The sequence below is a fragment of the Haliotis asinina genome, chromosome 8 (assembly GCF_037392515.1).
Source record: "Haliotis asinina isolate JCU_RB_2024 chromosome 8, JCU_Hal_asi_v2, whole genome shotgun sequence".
Classification (NCBI taxonomy): domain Eukaryota; kingdom Metazoa; phylum Mollusca; class Gastropoda; order Lepetellida; family Haliotidae; genus Haliotis; species Haliotis asinina.
The window spans coordinates 59,530,454-59,548,397 of NC_090287.1; the positions used below are offsets into that span (position 1 = coordinate 59,530,454).

The 17,944-nt window shown below is 37.3% G+C and overlaps 2 protein-coding genes across 2 annotated transcripts; one reads left to right on the forward strand and one right to left on the reverse strand.

Moving 5' to 3' along the window:
- Positions 1 to 649: 649 nt before the first annotated feature.
- On the reverse strand, positions 650 to 10,881 carry LOC137294874 (spermatogenesis-associated protein 17-like). The gene is made up of 10 exons (XM_067826017.1): positions 10,773 to 10,881; positions 7,367 to 7,456; positions 6,147 to 6,228; positions 5,049 to 5,099; positions 4,566 to 4,669; positions 4,103 to 4,258; positions 3,151 to 3,301; positions 2,729 to 2,877; positions 2,217 to 2,346; positions 650 to 1,411 (listed from the first exon to the last, which is right to left on the reverse strand). The coding sequence occupies exons 1-10, from the start codon at positions 10,838 to 10,840 to the stop codon at positions 1,337 to 1,339; spliced, it is 1,056 nt and encodes a 351-aa protein (XP_067682118.1). The 5' UTR covers positions 10,841 to 10,881; the 3' UTR covers positions 650 to 1,336.
- Positions 10,882 to 17,242, forward strand: LOC137294875 (uncharacterized protein C2orf73-like). The gene is made up of 4 exons (XM_067826018.1): positions 10,882 to 11,044; positions 11,763 to 12,202; positions 12,662 to 12,777; positions 14,117 to 17,242. The coding sequence occupies exons 1-4, from the start codon at positions 10,989 to 10,991 to the stop codon at positions 14,540 to 14,542; spliced, it is 1,038 nt and encodes a 345-aa protein (XP_067682119.1). The 5' UTR covers positions 10,882 to 10,988; the 3' UTR covers positions 14,543 to 17,242.
- The last annotated feature ends 702 nt before the right edge of the window (positions 17,243 to 17,944 follow it).

Below are 17,944 nucleotides of genomic sequence, written 5' to 3' on the forward strand. Positions count from 1 at the left end.
TGACAACAGTATCATACACTTTTCAGTATCAGAAGGTTGGTTTGAATGGTGCAGCTTGTAGCTCTTTCCCTTGTGAGCGATATGGGGTGAGCCCAAGTGTTGTAAAATAGTGAGGTGTGATTATGTCTCTGAAGAACACAACCACTAATACCATGTTTGATTCAGCTTCTCAGTTGCATCAGGCTGACCAAAGATCCCAGTAACTAAGTCATTTGTGATTTTTTTGCCATGAAAAATTAGCTTTCCTGAAATCACTGACTGGACGAAGTAAGCTGAAGCTTTACATTCTCGTTACACCGTGACACCGGAATTCTGAAAACCATTAATGTTGTGCATGGTTAGGTCTCATAAAGGTCACATGACTCAAGTAGTTCTTGTCTCTTCTAAAGGTCACATGTCTAATGTTCACATGTTCTGGTTATGTCATATTATGGTCACCTATTTGTTCTGATTGTGTCTTGTGATGGTCACCTGACCAATTGTTCTAGTTGTGTCATATGGTCATGTCTGTAAATCTGGTTTTGTCTCGTGTAACTCTCTAGTTATGAAGAAGTTTTAGTACAGCTCACCCAGTGTTTCACAAAATGAGGTGGAGGTTCACGAAACTGATGACTGAGATCCTGGACAAGTATCTACAACACCACACAAGTTTAATTCCAAAGTTTATTGCATTTATAGCTTGTGGACGGATTCATGAACCAAAAAAAGTCAAACATGGCCAATGAAGATATACAACATTCAAAAGCATGTATCTGTCAGCTGCACAGGTATCAGCAGAATCAACAAAATCCAGCTTTGTGAAATCATGACACCTGTATCAATGCAAACAGTCTGATGATGAAGTCATACCTTCTAACTTGAATATCAAACAACAAACACTAAGACCTAATGGGCAATCAGGTGGCTTAATCAAAATCATGTTTGTTTACAGTATTAGCATATCAGTTTGTGATAGGCCTAGGACACTTACATATGAAAACAAACAGAAGAAATGAACCAAACGAAAGTATGCCAGCCAATATTTAAGACATATTAACACAGTTTGTTTACATCACAATGGTGCAGTTGCATATGTGTATCTTCACTAAAGCCATGTCTACATATATGAGAGTATTTACATGATTTATACAATTACATGAAATGGGTATCACATTCAAACATTTTATCATAGTATCTGGACACAGCAACAGCCTTTAACAATTGCTGACATGTGTGTTTGGTAACATCATTAGGTTGATTTCATGTTTTAAAACTGATTTGTTTCTAAATCCTTCATATGACTTCAATAATTGTAAATATCACATCTGGTTTGTTTATCCATATACAAGGGTTGGTGCTATACCTGGCCTTGTGAATATGTGTCATTGAGCTTGTCAAAGATTGGAACTGGTTGTACAAGAGTTTTGAAATTCTGAAAAGGAGAGGAAGTCACAGTGTTAGTAAGGTACAATTGATCATAAGCTGAATCATCTTCCACTGAAAAGTTAGTTAACTGACAATAACTGTTCTATCGATACGAAAACATTCTGCAATCAATCAAAATCTGACACAATATCTTCTGTAGGAACCAGTTCTGTGTCCTGTATGTGCTTAATAAACAAATAAACAAACATTCTGGTGAAGAACCCGTGATGTAAATCTAGAATAGGTTATCTGCTGAAAGCAGCTTCTATGAAGCATTGGGATTATTTGAGTATTCAACCCAGGGGTTTAATTTGGAGTGGTATTTACAGAATTTGCTTAATTTATGGTACCAGGTGTATTCACATGATTTGCTTAATTTATGGTACCTGGCTAGGTAAAGGCTAGGATTTAATCTAACAACTGAATTTAATTCATTGAACACTTTATGGAAGCCTACAATGTATCTACATCTGTGAACTATAGGAAATTTCAATCATTAATTGTGTATTATCCTATCTCATAGTATGCACCTTTCTTCTTTTACAAGAATGAGTGGAACTATGTTGTAGGCAAAGTTGAATCAAACTTTCTGGCCTCTGACACCTGACCTCTGCCCCAATCCATAGCAGGACTTGTCATTCATCCCAGTAAGCATGCAGATCGCTCACATGATCACCTGACAGCCTGCCCTTGTCATTGTCTTTCTTGTCACTACAACTGAGTGGATACATGGTCGTAGAAGAAGAGAGGTGCATACCATGAGAGGATAAGTTTAAGTATGTTTGTTTCCAACCAGAGATCATAGCTCCTACCTGATTAGAGACACGTTTATCCAAGAACTCCTCCCTGAAGTACTTGGTGCCATATGGCAGATGGCCGAACTTGGAAGTAGTGTGTAGCAGAGGCTCGTAGGACACTTGTCGTCTTGAAAAGGGTGCAAACCTGATACAAAAAAGTACAGCATGAACAAGTACGTTTCAGAAAAGATTAATGGCTGACTTTGTCATTTTAATCAGTACCAAATACCAAACATAATTCTCTGATCAACAGGCACAACTCATATTATGATTAACAGGAGAATTTCAACTGGTCTCTGAAATGAACATATTTTACTGAAGCTAAGGAAATCTAAGACTTGCCACATTTACTAGACTTGTGTAGGCTTCCTTGGATACATTTGTTTCAGTATGTCTGTATGACAGACTAGATTAACAGTTCAATATGCAGATTCCTTTTTTTCAAAGAGTAAGTAAAATTGAAGAACTGAACTGAGGATTGTATGAAGACCAGTCTGAATATTTATCATGGAGAAGAGCCCACTTACACATCATCATTCAAACGGGTGACCCACTCCTCCGCCTTCATCTGTTTGCGAGCATCCTCCAGCGAGTAGAAGGAGGTGGCTACTCTCAGTGATGGCTGGAATGGCTTGTATCGCTGTTTCTGTACATCACCAGGATCACGGAATGGGCCCTTCAACAAGGAACATGGTGGTACATCAAATCAAAATCCTTGTAAGAATAACACTGCTCAGGATAGAAATCAAATAGCAGTAACCAATGAATTCAAAGGAGTGTGGTAAAATGTGCTTCAAAGTAATACTAAAATGTGATGAATTTTTCAACTCAATATCCTCTCTATCACAACCAGTGAGGATGAAAACCTTTTGTGAATATATTTAGCCTCAATATATACATACTTAGCATCAACAGCTTTCACAAAACATTTAGCATCAATGCAACTTACTTGAGGTTTCTGGGGTAATGGAGGAAGTTTTTCTGGTCGTGGCAGGTTGTAACTGGCCCATGCTGGATCAAACTGGTGACCCTTTTCTTTCTTCTTCTTGTGGACAAGAGGTTTGATACTACGTAGTATGAGCTCCTGCTCAGATGGATAACTGAATCATGACATCAAATACTCAGCAACAAAACACAAACTGAAAAGGTTGGAGCATAATCCACAAAGTATTCAGAGAGGTTAGGAATCGTTGATGGACAGGAAGTAACAAAGGGTATGACTACTTGCTGGACAGTAAATAAAAGAACATGTGACACAGTATAGTGCAATAAGCAGAAAAAATGTAGGACTCCCTGATCTGCAGTTAGTGATAAAGGATACGACATCCTGACCTGCAGTTAGTAGTGAAAGATATGACTCCCTTATATGCAATTAGTAATAAAAGACAGTACTCCCTGATCTGCAGTAAGTAGTAAAAGATATGACCTCCTACTCCCTGATCTGAAGTAAGTAACAAAGGATATGACTCTCTGATGGGCACTTATTAATATAGGATATGACTCACTGGTGAGCACTAAGTAACAAAGAAAATAACCCTCTGATCAGCACTAAGTAATAAAGGATATGACACATTGAAAGCTTAAAGTAATAAAGGATATCACTCACAAATGCGCACTAAATAATGAAAGAAATAACCCCCTGTTGGGCACTATGTAATAAAGGATATGACTCAGTGAAAGCTGAAAGTAATAAAGGATATGACTCGCTGATGTGCACTAAATAATAAATGAAATAACTCCCTGATGGGCACTAAGTAATAAAAGATATGACTTTCTGAAAGCAGAAAGTAATAAAGGATATGACTCTCTGAAAGCAGAGAGTAATGACTAAGACAATTTTCAGATGGACAGTAAATTACATATGACAAGAAAGACAGCAAGTAAGGAAGACGATAACTCACGGTTCAAAAGGGGAGTTGTAGATTCCAGGAATCACCTCAGTGCTCAGGAGATAGTGATTCTTCCTGGCAGCCTGGGCTTGTTGTCTGTGTTCTTCTTGTTCTTCAATTTTCCGTCTGATCTGAGCCTGTCGTTCGGTGAAATCAGCCAGTTCTGTTCTGTAAGGGGAAGAAAAACCAGAACACTAATAACATATATAACAGAACATTCTTTCATATGAGACTTATCATATCAACAGACACATATCCTTATATCTGCTTGTTGTCAGTTCTTGTGTGACATTATTGATGAACTGAATGAATATTTGATTTTCCAGAGTAAAAGTGACTTTGTCCTGTTGGTCTAAATTAATCTTTTATTCTGTATTTATATACATTTTCTGTTTTGATTCATACATATTTTAGAAACATGATTTCAGCATAACTTGTTATAAAATACAATGTCATATCATGCAGTGAGACCTACCTGAAAATCTCATTCTTAACTTGCAATGCCTCAAGGTACCGTTTACGGCTGTAATAGTTAAAGATGTACTTCCTGACATAGTAACCTCGCCACACCTTCTGAATCTGTAACCATGGAAACCAACACAAATACAGTATTACAGCTACCCTATCTATACAGTCTCTTTCAAAAACATTTTGAATCTACTTGTCCCACACTGGCTCTCAGTATCATTTTCCACTTTAGTTCAAAGATATGGACTGTTATTATTTGAGCTTGATGTTTCTGGACTCAAATTCCTGACTAGTGACCTTATGTGCAGGCTATAAATACCAGATTTACAGAACAGGAACACCATGATAATTGATGACGGATCATCTTCTTAAACAGCATAAGACATTTTAGTAAAAGAAATAGTTGTGATGTTATAGTTTACAATTCAAAAATATGACGAACATTCTCTAAGCATTTTTATGAAAAACAAGAAGTGTATAGAGTAATCACCTTGGTGGCCATCGCATTGTAGTGATTCAGCTTCATGATGAACACACTATTCTGAGAACACAAAGCATAATACAATTGAATCTTTATTTTCACTGCACATTAAGAGATTATTCAAAGTGCTATTTTGAACAAAGACCATCTGTGACTGTGTTTGAAATAGTGCAGTGGTAAGGCATCAGCCTACCATGCTGAAGACCCGAGTTTGATCCTTTGTGGAGACACCTAGGTGAATCAATCCCAAGATGGGCACATTTGAGTTACATCCTTGGACAAGATATTGTAAATTAAATCCATACATTCTCAGTTAACCCAGCTGTGCAATGGGTACCCGTGAGGACCTACTGGCAGTGTGAGTGTTTAGTTCATTGTGACAAACAAGCAGCATTGTTGTATGATGAGGGAGTGGAAAAAGTATCGGAAAGTAAGTGAGTCTCCTATTCACCATCCTCGATATCTCCAGGGTATACATTAAATAAATCTACACTATACTCCGGACGTATAATTTTATTACTTCCCTTGGCTTGCTCTGCATTCTCACAATAGCCAATCAGCTAAGTCACCGTTACTACTGAGCTTGCCAGTGTCAACAAAGATAGCAGTAGCAGCTGCAAAGGTTTATTCGCAATGTGACTCAGATTTTGGGGCAATCATATTGACACATTGTCACATCGGAAACTTATAAAAAACATGTGCAAGAACTCCTTGTACCTTTTTCAGAGTTCATGTGCATGATTTGAGTTGCCATCGTTGATTTATCGGTTAGATAATTTGAAAAGCAAAAGTGAGTTGTGCTTGGTGCGCTCAACTTCCTAGCAAAGACACCTGTTTGGATAAAAATCCAGCCGAGGGAGGCAATGAAATTATCGGATCAAGTCGTAGATGCATCCAGGGTACAGTGGAGAGTTATCAGAATGTATACCCTGGAGGTATCGAGGATGCCTATTCCGAGGGATAGTAATCTACATAATGCTGTGAGCTAGCAATGTGCCTGGATACGAGTGCTATATAAGTTGACTATTGCTTACTTACTAAATAATTGTCTATTGTGAAAAACTTTTTGAGACCTTATAGGAAGAGGAACAAGCAAAGCATAATTACCTTGACAAGCAGCCGATAGTACTGGCGTCCAAGGTAGCCCCTCCATGATTTTTGTACAGCTGTTGCGCATTTGTTGAGGAAACTACAATGTATGAAGGAAACTTTAAGCAAATGTAACGAAACATATTGCATTATTCATAATATATCTATTGATAAAAATGATAAAAATACTCTCAAACCATTACGTATGATAAACTGAGGGCTATTTTCTTAATACATACCATTACAAATATTATACAGCGAAGCTATTTTGTGGATTAAAGGTCACATGCAATGTAAACACAACCTTGCAGATTCTGGTACCATTCAGTATGCACTTACCGAAACAAATAAAAAACGCTAATTCAACCTATAAAGTTAAAAACAAAGCAAAGAAAAAGAGCCTGTGAAATCTGACTTCAAACAATTCACTAATTTCCCCCCAGTGCTCCAGGAAATAGTGGTTTTAACAGCTATGCTGCACTACATTCATAACACATGTGCAGTTGTCTAATCTTGGTTGTATAGACAAACAAGTACATAATCTACTTGTTTCAATAAAGACAAAAACCCAAAACAAACATGTTGTTGGGATAAGCAGACTCTGTCACAGAGAAAACTCAATGTCTGGTTTATTTGCACCTACATGTCTGCCTGCATGTTTGCAAATGACAATATGCAAAGCACAACTTCATTTATGACTACATGCAATTTGAAATTAACACCTATCAGGCTTATAAGCCAAGCCATAAACAAGAGTCAGCTAAGCATATCTCCAAATGAACCAGTGGCCAATGAATAGGCTTTGTTACACTTGTGTGCACATCCACTGGCTCTGACTGAGTTTGGTATCACAGCTGCTTCATTTCGAGGGAGTTAAACCTAAGTACAAAATATTGCACTTTTGATTTGCGATTATATGCTTATAATTTTGTTCATTTGTTTTTTTCTTAATCAGCAATGTATTTTATATATCATGAATAAGTTCATCTGAGGAAAAGATCTGGAATTACCCCAAAATGTTGTGTAGAAAAGACTAAAGAAGTTTAATCCAAAAAATATCTTGGCCATCTATAACAACTTCTAATGCCACTAAAAGACATTAAAAATATTACTGTTTGTACTTCAGTTTGTAATCTGTAAAAAGCAGTTTACCAGAAAAAATGGTGACATTTTTGTAAACATTGATGACAGACCTGATTCTAAAGGAAAAGTTATTCCTTATGACAGACAAACAGTACCTTAGATAGCTCCGAGATCGTGTTCCTCTGAACCAAGCTTGAATTTTAACAGCGGCCACATATTCTGCTTCTCTGTTCTCCTCAGCCTCACTGTAAAAGGAAGTAATGAATTAAATCTGAGAGCAGTTGCAGCATAGTTTTGATCATCAGTTGTTGCAAGAGGCAACTAATGGGATCCGTTGGTTAGATGCTCATTCTGTTGATCACTGGATTGTCTGGTCCAGACTTGATTATTTACAGACCATCGCTAAATAGCTGGCATACTGCTGAGTGTAGCGTAAAACTAAATCCACCCACTCACTGTTCATCAGTGACATATATGAATCTTTAAAGTACAATACATACCTGTAATTTGTATGGTTTGTTTGCTGACAAAACAGACTGATATTTCACCTTAGATAAAAAAGTAAGTCAAACAAAGTGAAATTAAGATTGTGACTCCTCATAACTTTACCTTGAAAAATAAACAATTAAAATCTCAGAATTTTATTCAACTTAGCATAAAAGTTGTTTAACAACCTATCACAGTTTCAAATTGCTATTATTGGTTTGTACTGCAAGGGGGTATGCACATTAAATGAAACGCTGAGGACAAGTAGTGTTGGTCTAAGTTGATGCTCGTCATATACTCCATGTGCATGTGTTTCACTGTTCCAACAACGATGCTTAGGTGAATCAGGAAGGGGGATGGTCATCATTATAGTGTAACGAAAAGCAGAGTAGCCAATTATAAACCAGAGGCATGTTCAGTACTGCAAGCACTCGAACCATCCTCACAGCTGCCTCACAAAGCGAACAAAGATGGCGACCATGTTAATGAAAACAAAAAAACACTCAAAGCATCATCATTAGTTAGCATCCACCAGACGAAGGGGCAAGATATAGCCAAGAAATGTTGTGTAAACAATAAAGAGGAAGCTGACATCCATAATATTTTGTTTTATACATGTTTAGTGTCATTCATCTCCACTCGCCCCTTTCTGCAACCTCCAACAAGAAGACAAAAATGTGTTTGGGTTTTCCCGGAATAAAACAAGTTGGCCACGAATGGTTTAATGCAACCAGATGCTTGCATCAGTACAGAACCCATGCGAGCACTCAAGGGAGGCAATCGTACGGGCACTCATGGTTCTGAACACGCCTCTGATAAGGTTTTCACTCACACATAATGCAAACAAATACTCTAGGGGGCCATTCGACTATAAAATATAAGAAGAATGTGTGAGGAGGTTTGATGGTTTAATGTCACTTTGGGCTGAACACCTATCACATTTTTGTTCTCCAAAGAGATGGGTATGGCAGCCAAAATCAAAAAAACGTTATCAGAGCTAACATGGACTCGAAACCCATAATCGTCGATTTCTGTCTACCTGACACAAATCTATACATACAGATGATATGCCTTTGTCAACTGATTCACATGCACTCCCTGAATGTGAATAAGCAATGAACAGTCTCATCATGCACCTGTTGACATTAATCTTTAACCAAGACAAAAACACCACTGCACTGTTTAAGGCTTTGTTCATCCTCATACTTGCACTACTATAACAGTATATTCATATGAAACAGAAGTACAAATTCCTGATTTCAGTTCTTATATGTTTGTAAACATTCTGGAAAGAAAAACATATGAACTAACAAAATGAGTACAGCATCCTGGTCTTAGGGGTTTTCGACGATGTAAGGCAAGAACATAATTTTTATCTTTAATATCATTAAAGTTTTTTATTTTACTAACCTTGAGTGATAGAGGATATATTCATCTATTTCAAACAAAGATATCAAGTGTTTCCTACAAATATAGCATTGATGACAATGTATTGGTGAAACTGTAGCCACTAGAAACATCACAGTATTTTGTATGTTTTTTTGATGATGAGCAATACTTTTTCTCTCTGGACTGTGACAGAGTGTTATGATCATATGGCTTTATATTTATATACTTCATGTCAAACCCATGAAGGTCTGGGGTAGAATAGGCCTTCAACAAAACACGCTTGCCATAAAAGGCGACTATGCTTGTAAATGGCGACTATTGGGATTGGGTGGTCAGCCTCGCTGACTTGGTTGACACATGTCATCAGTTCCCAATTGCACAGATCGATGCTCATTCTGTTGATTCTGAGTAGTATTAATGATTCAGGTAAATGATATTGTAGTTTGTTCGCTTTTTTAATAACTTACAGATTTCAATTATCAATAAAACTTCTCATGACAGTGACTGGCAGAATCTGTACTACCAATGAAACTATGCACTCCGATCGCGCACATGCTCCCCATATAGCACTAGCAATGCAATCATAGAAATCACAAGAACGTCAAATTCAGCTCAGTTTGTGATACATAAATATCATATTCAAACTCCAAACTGCATTGTGCAACATTGGGCTACATTCCTCATATATGGTATTTCCTACCACAGGGCAAATTAGGAAGGTGTCTAAACATCATCTCTCATGCATTTGATGCAGATTAGTTGTGAAGGAGGTATAACCATGATAATTATGGGTTTAATCTATTTTCAGCTTTTCAGCTTTTGATCATAGTCGGTTCATAGGCTTTAGGACACCACTTTTACACAGGCCATAATGAGAGGTGTTGGATCATATAGGGCCGTCTCCTATTCTCACGGGTTTCTTATTCTCACGGTAAACTCATTTTCTGCCCAGATTGCTGATGCGTGTTACTTAGCGATTGTATACATCATTGACCGGTAGCTAGGAAGTGGACCACGTCTGTGAATTATCAAAGTTTTGCAATGTAACGAATATTCGTGAGTTTTAACCAACTTGGAAAAATCGTAACTTTTCCCCACCCTTTCAGATAAGATTCCACTTCCTTACACCAAATAACGTTACTTTCTCGTTATGTCGCGAGAATAGGAGATGCCTCGAAAAGTCAGGGGCGGACGACCATATTTTTCATCGACCTCAAGTGCGATAATACACCTGATGGATCAAGCAGTTGATAGATGCAGATGTAAGAGGAGGAATCTCTTCATTTAAAAACAAAAAGCATACATATGAAAAGAACTGTTTGTAATATTTTTACAGCCGATATCCGTAAGTACCGCGAGAATAGGAGACGCCAGTATACAATCATCGTTCATAGATAACAACCAAAGTGACCTAAAACCCATAACATGTGGCTATGACCCTATGTTGGACGGAGAAGCAAATTGCACTAACATGCAACAAATATGTAAGCAAGGTGTCCGTCAAACAGTTTGATAGTCTTTAGACTGTCAACGTCAATCACTTTTTCTAATTGTCCAGACTGACACAACGGCAATCACTGTTTCCTCCTTCCCTGTCAAAAAAAGCATGAGAATGAATGGAATTCATACTGGTGTTGACAACTCACAATAATCAAATTTAACATACACAATTGATATTAAACTTACTTTTTTCTCTTATAGCATTCTTCTATGACACCATCAATTTGTCGCATCAACCTCACCATCGCAGCCATTTTGTTTATTGTTGCCAAGTATGGCTGTCACTTCCGCTTCCGTCTCTAGGGGCGACGACATGACAACAATATGGCGGCTTCCGCCTAATGAAAAAAGTGTATGATACCTTTTCGTAAATGATAACGTCACCGAAACAAATATAGCACGATGGCAACCTATATGCCACCAATAGCGCGAAAGAAGAGAGTTCCCGAAAAATACAAGTAGGTGTTAAGTTAATAATACGACTGTTACTTACATTGTTAAATCAGTGCAAAAGCCATGTTCGTAATCTCAGTAATGTTCACTCATTCACGGAGGTGTTTTCCACCAATCGATTATAAATGAATAATGACAGGCATAAATCAATACATGCACATTGCCATTAGTACAGTGTAGGAACAGTTGTGAACAGTAAGATGTTGATGTGTGAATTTTACCAGATTTATGTTATGATCAACGAAACCACGAAACCAATAATTAGAGTATGGTTAGCTGAACACAAAGGTCTAAAATATAGGTACGTTTACATGACCTGCTGATCAGACTAAAATGTTTTTATCAAAACTGATAATGAATCTTTCGAATACCTTTGGAATACAGCACCACAACTTCTCGTGAGGATGTTAGCGTTAGGTTGATCTAGCCTAACCCAACCCAACCCAACCCAACCCAACCCAAACCCTAACCCACCCAAAATCCTAACCTTAAGTTAACACTAAAGTAAAAGAGAATTATGATGTGTTTTTTGATGTTTGTAATGCGGTATTCTAAAAGTAGCACCTGATAATATTTTTCTTATTGTGAAAGATTTATTTTTAAATCAATGTACTCTATTTCTTTTCACACAAATTCATTGTCCCCTTCCTGTTTCAGGATGAAAAACAAATTGTCTCAGATGTTTTTGGCTTCAGTCTCATCTCTGTTATGTTTTTATTCCAGTCCTGACTCATTTAGGGTTGTGAGCCTTGATGCTGAGAATTTCCATCCAAAGTTTCAAGACACAGTCATAAAACCTGTTTATGCCTCTGATCCAAGGCCAGCCAGGAAGCTACTTCCAGACATAACCATCAGAGAGACAAGAGTTCTACCCTACACAACTCCAGATTTCCGTGCTCATAATCCCCAACCTATGAGCTGTGGCTTTTTGCGACATGATGCAAGGCTGCTGAACGAACCTATATGCACAGTATTTACAAGGAGTACCTACCCTGATCAACATAACTGGTGGCCATCTCGGACAAGCTCTGACCCTCTCAACATACCTGAATACACACGTGACACAACACAAAGAGCTGATTTTCAGTTCTCAAAGGAATTGGCTCCATTAGGCTCCACTCGACACCTTGGTAATCCAAATAAGGAGCCTGCTTTAGGAACAGGTTAGTTTACCAAAAGAAGATCAACGACAACAGGCACCTCTGAGCAAGGCAGTTTTCTGATGAAATATACATGAATTTTTTTGCCAATATTGAGATTAACCTTTTCATGGACCAGGTGTTGTAGGCTAAATACCAAGTTTAATCAAGGAAAAACTTATATCCATGGAACATAATAAGCAGTCAACATCTTTAACTTCTATCTTTAACTTCTATCTTTAACTTCTACTTAAATTAAGACTGGTTCAGTAATAGAAATATGCTGAATCAGCTGAGCTAATTGTAAAATTACATCAAAATGTTGCAGTGTTAATGATAAGGGAAAAGTTGGTTGATGAAACTCAAGATTAGGGCACAACTAGGGATCACTGTATCAAATACATCAAATAATTGTTCATTGATTGTTCTTTTACATCTCAAAAGCTTTTTCTCAGCTTTTGTCATTCACTTTCCAACAATTAGTTCCTGTGAACTTCCTGCGCTCTCGATCTGGTGACCAGAGATTGTACAAGGAAGGTATTTCCTTTGAGCATCAGTATGACAGTCGGGCAGATCCAAACTATCCAATCAGGTCTAAGGTAAGGAAAATAAAGCCATCTTTCATTGATAATTCATCTCCCAAATTTGCATGGTCACAAGCTTCATGACTTAGAACAAACTTTTTAATCTGTGCTGCAAACAATTTAGTCTGCAATACCTTTTTTCATGTTGACCCATCATTTCGTTGCTGAGGTACAGATATTGAAAATGTGCTTAATACTGTATTGGAATTATTTTATTCTTCCTTTTCGGGTGAGATGTCTAAGGCACCAGGCTACTAATCCAGCGAGCTTGGTGGTACTGGGATTGAGCCCACCTGTGACAAGGTGTAAAAACCTTACAGTCAACTTTGTGTGCAGACTCTTTCAGTGTTGTCACAGCCCCTAGTGTGCAGTACACAACCCTGTGCACTTAAAAGAACCCACGATGACCAGATGGTGGCCACACAAATACGTACAAACACCTAGTTGCAGGTACAGCAACTTGCAGTAAACATGGACAAAGTACTGTGACTAGGTGTCCCAGTCCATCTAGCTGTGAACTGGATATCGGCGCTATACAAATATCTAGTTGTTTTGTATTGTATTTGTTGAGTTAAAAATGTTTTCAAGCATAGACCCTGCATCAAACAAATAAGATTCTTACTTCCAGGAGTGGATTTCTCGTGGTAAGATGAAAGAATATTGTTTTAACATCATCATTGATCATGACTACTATCAATAAATCTTATTTCTCATGTTTCTATTACATAATATGTCTATTCCCATAAATCATATAGGACCAGTGAAAATCCGGGGTAGGATAGAGCTTCAGCAACCCATGCTTGCCATAAAGGGTGACTATGCTTGTTGTAAGAGGCGACAAACGGGATCGCGTGGTCAGACTTGCTGACTTGGTTGACACATCATCGGTTCCCATTTGCCCAAACTGATGTTCATGCTGTTGATCACTGGATTGTCTGGTCCAGACTTGATTATTTACAGACTGCAGGACCATATAGCTGGAATATTGCTGAGTGAGGTGTAAAGCTAAACTCACTCACTTATATAATTTTTTAGCATGAGAGCCATAATGGTCTGGATTAGAATAAAAAAGTTGGCGTTCAGTAAACCCTGCTTGTCATAATAGGCGACTAACTGGATCTTGTGGTCAGAAGCGTTGACTTGGTTGACACATCATCAGTTCCCATTTGCGCAGATCAATACTCGTGCTGTCGATAATTGGATTTTCTGATCTAGACTTGATTATTTACAAACTGCTGCCACATAGGTGGAATATTGCAGAGGACGACATAAAACCAAGCTCATTCATTTTTAGTATGATATTTGTTCATAACTTATGTAAAATCAATACAATGTATTCAAAATATTATTTCAGCGCCATGGTGCATTTGTATGGGATCAAATGCGTCCTGACAAAGCTCAGTTGTTGATCGACTACCACAAAAGTGTTGAGGCAAAGCGTGATGCAGAAGCACAACAAGCCCCTGCTCCTACACCACCACCTGGTTCATGCTTGCCTCAGCCCCAGCCTGAGATGTCTTTCCCTGCAGACCCCCAATCAGGGATGTCTCCCCCAGTACCAGCCTGTCTTGAAACACCCACAAACATCCCACAACCAACTGTAGGCGCTACATCGCCTCCTCTGTGGCCACTTCCTGTGGGTCAAAGTTCATTTCCTCCTCCTGAGATCTCTCCCCAGAAAGAGGTTCCTGACATGGAGAATAGATTTGCTGAACCAGAACAGGAGGAGTATTTTGTGCAAGATGTAGGTACCTCCACCACTCATGATGGAATGCAGTAGTATTCTGTCAGAAAATATAATACTTGTTTACTTTCACTGAACTGCTGTGCTACAAAATGCACTGATATGCAGTTATGTCCATAACAGCATTATGATGTCATATTACCCTTTAATAAATTACCAGTATTCACATAAGTGGACCTTAGAAAACCAAAGTTTTCATTCTGATGGAATGAAATAGTTACTTACATATATTTTTGTTATTATTGTTATATTAGAATGATTCCTTCCAACAAAGCTCAAAGTACTAGTTATATGTATTACCATTCTTATATCAAACAGTTTACCTTTGCTCAATATGCCCATGAGAAGTTGTATATTTTTTAGTGCCTGTTTTCACATATTTAGGCAATTATTTTTGTATTTCTTGGATCACAGACCCAAGTTTTTGTCAAAATCAGAGGTTGGAGAAGGCATAAAAGTAATTAAAGTAATTACGAAAAAGCTAATATCATGCCATGTTGATTAGTTCATGCACCAATACTAAGATCAGATGGTAAATTCACCATCTTTAATGCCATCATCTGCTGGTATCTCCAGTGTTTTTGTCATTTGTTTCGCAGATGACAAAGGGAGGTAATATCAGCTAAGTGTATCAAGGACAAGAGACTCAGCTTTAGATTTATTATACAAAATCCCACTGACACATTGACTCAACAGTTTAGCAGAATGTTTATGTCAAATTGAGTATCATACTTTTTAAAGATGATTTTTCTAAATACTGAGAAATCTCAGTATAATGCGTTTATGACATGTCAGAATGACAAAAAGGGCACGTAAATTCGGATTAGATTATTTTTCCAACTTGAAGAAAGTAGTCAGACAGATCTGTGATCCAACAAATAGAAAAATAATGACCAAAGCAGATGAAGTTTATTCAACAAAAAATGTCATATTATTTACCTCCAAATTACTACATATTAAAGTGTTATGTTATGATTTTTTTCTGATGTATATACTTGTTATCCGACCCACAATGTTAAATATGACATGTACATGATGATACTGATTATTATTGAAGTACTCAACTTTTAATAGGGATACGAAAACATATGAATCTTGTGTGAATAACATCCATTTATTTAAAAAGTTTCATGCATCTTGGAGAGATGGTGATATCCCTTTCAAAAGATGAGTGATATTTTCATTTTAGTGATGTATGTACAACTGCAATATACGGCAATATTCTGGGTTTAAAAATTTATGATTTATGGATTATCAGGTGTTGAGTAACATTCGAACATTTTACATATACAATAGGAACTTTTCTCTGGGAGTACTTTCATCAGTTTATCTGATAATGTTGTCACCAGTTGTTTTATACAAGTGTGTGAGTGTATTATAGTATATTTACATTATAGATTAGTATAGACATCTGTCTCAGGATTGAGATTCTCTAGGTATTTGATTAAACAAAGTAATATTCATATTTTCTATCAGAAAGGATTCATGTCTATTTGTAATAGATTTACATAGAAAACATATTTTTTATCAAAACATGCCACAGAAAACTTTTCTCCACACTGCACTGACCATATCACAATTACCTCATATCTAAGGTTTGTAGTAAAATGTGTTGATTTGCTTGTGTCTAGAGCTTTAAAATATAATCTCATCTGAACCATGTTGTCATATAAGGGATTGGGTGTGTGAAGTCATTTTCTTGAATTTACTGACTGTGTGTAATGTCCTAACATTAATCAAGTCCATGCTTCCAGCACCATGGGTAACAGTACTAGTGCTGCTTGTTGTCTGTTGACATGTTGCTTGTCTGTTATTGTTAAAGTATCTGTTCTTACCATACCTTCTTGTGTGTTGTCTGCACATTCTTACCATGCACTATAAACAAGAAAATGGTGTTTTAAGTTATGTCATTGTAAAACAAATTTTATTGTAGCTTCATAGTTGATGTGTCGACATGCTTACAGTCTGGGTCTTAAGCATTAATTATAGAATGTAGAATTTGATCTTGTAAAAGTTATCATGGAAAACCTTGAGCACTTTATTAAATGCTGACCCTGTGAAGACTTCAGCATGGTTAATTTTGTCAAATTTTGTTCACATGTTCTGGAATCTAAATATCAACAGTAATATTAAACTACTCCCTGGAAATATAAATCATTGATTTTTAATGAATGTTTGGTTTGTAGTCACACAATTTAACTGAAAAGTATCTGCCATCAAAGGCAGGATTGATATATACTACACACAAAACAAATTAAAGACCACCAAGCTTTTTTATGTCACAGCAGTTAACCAATCATCTTGTGTTGAGAAGTTTGTCTGTCAGTTGTTGAGTGTCGGTACCTGTCATAAACATTTTGGTGATAATTCACAGTATTAGGGTCAGGATTTCCTGATCAGGATGCCATTGTACAAAGCAGTCTTGGCACTAAAGTTATTGTATCTCAGATACCATAACTTAAGGCTGTTGCATACAATGGTACCCATTACTTTTTGTGAGCATTTGTTACCATGGTTATGGGGGATCTTAATGTATTATGCATACATCAATGTACATACCCAGCTCAAGAACATCCCAAATTACAGTACAGTTGTTAAACGTTTTGAAAATGTATATGCATTGTTATAGAAAGTTAAGCTATTAATTTATTCTTTGAGTTGAGTTGCCTTTGCCTGTGATGGTTGCTTGTTTTGATAATACCAACACTTATGAAGTCAAATAAATCATTCATCAACTGACTCTTGTTTTCTTCACAAGACAGCTGTGTATCATACAAGTCTATTCATTTATTCCTTCACTGTGGAATGTAGTGAGTGAGTGAGTGAGTTTACTTTTACGCCACACTCGACAATATTCCAGCTATTTGGTGCCGGTCAGTAAATAATCAAGTCTGGACCAGACAATCCAGTGATCAACAACATGAGCACTGTTCTGCGCAATTGGGAACCGATGACATGTGCCAACCAAGTCAGGGAGTCTGACTACCCGATCCCAACACCTCTTACAACAAGCATAGTCACCTTTTATGGCAAGCACGGGTTGCTGAAAGCCTAAGCTACCCCGGCACCTTCAGGGGTCTGGAATATAGACACTATAAACAAGTAAGAGAGCAACAAAGCAGTCTGACTTTCACCGTCTACCTAAAGAAGCAACACCACTGAACATTTCCATCTTGCACAGGTTTGCCAGTTTTATTGTCAGACAGTAGGAGTGATAAACCAATGCTTAGTTTCTGAAAATATACTACCCATAAAAAGCTTGGACTCATTAGAGTAAATACAGTCACTTTGCAAAACAGATCTAGATTTTGCCAAATATTCCATACTGTATAAAGGTACTGTTTACACATGGACACACTGTAAAACAAATTCGTAACGGTGAACAGATTATTGTCATGAGTTCAATTAATGGTGACACTCAGTGCAAATTGGCAAAAC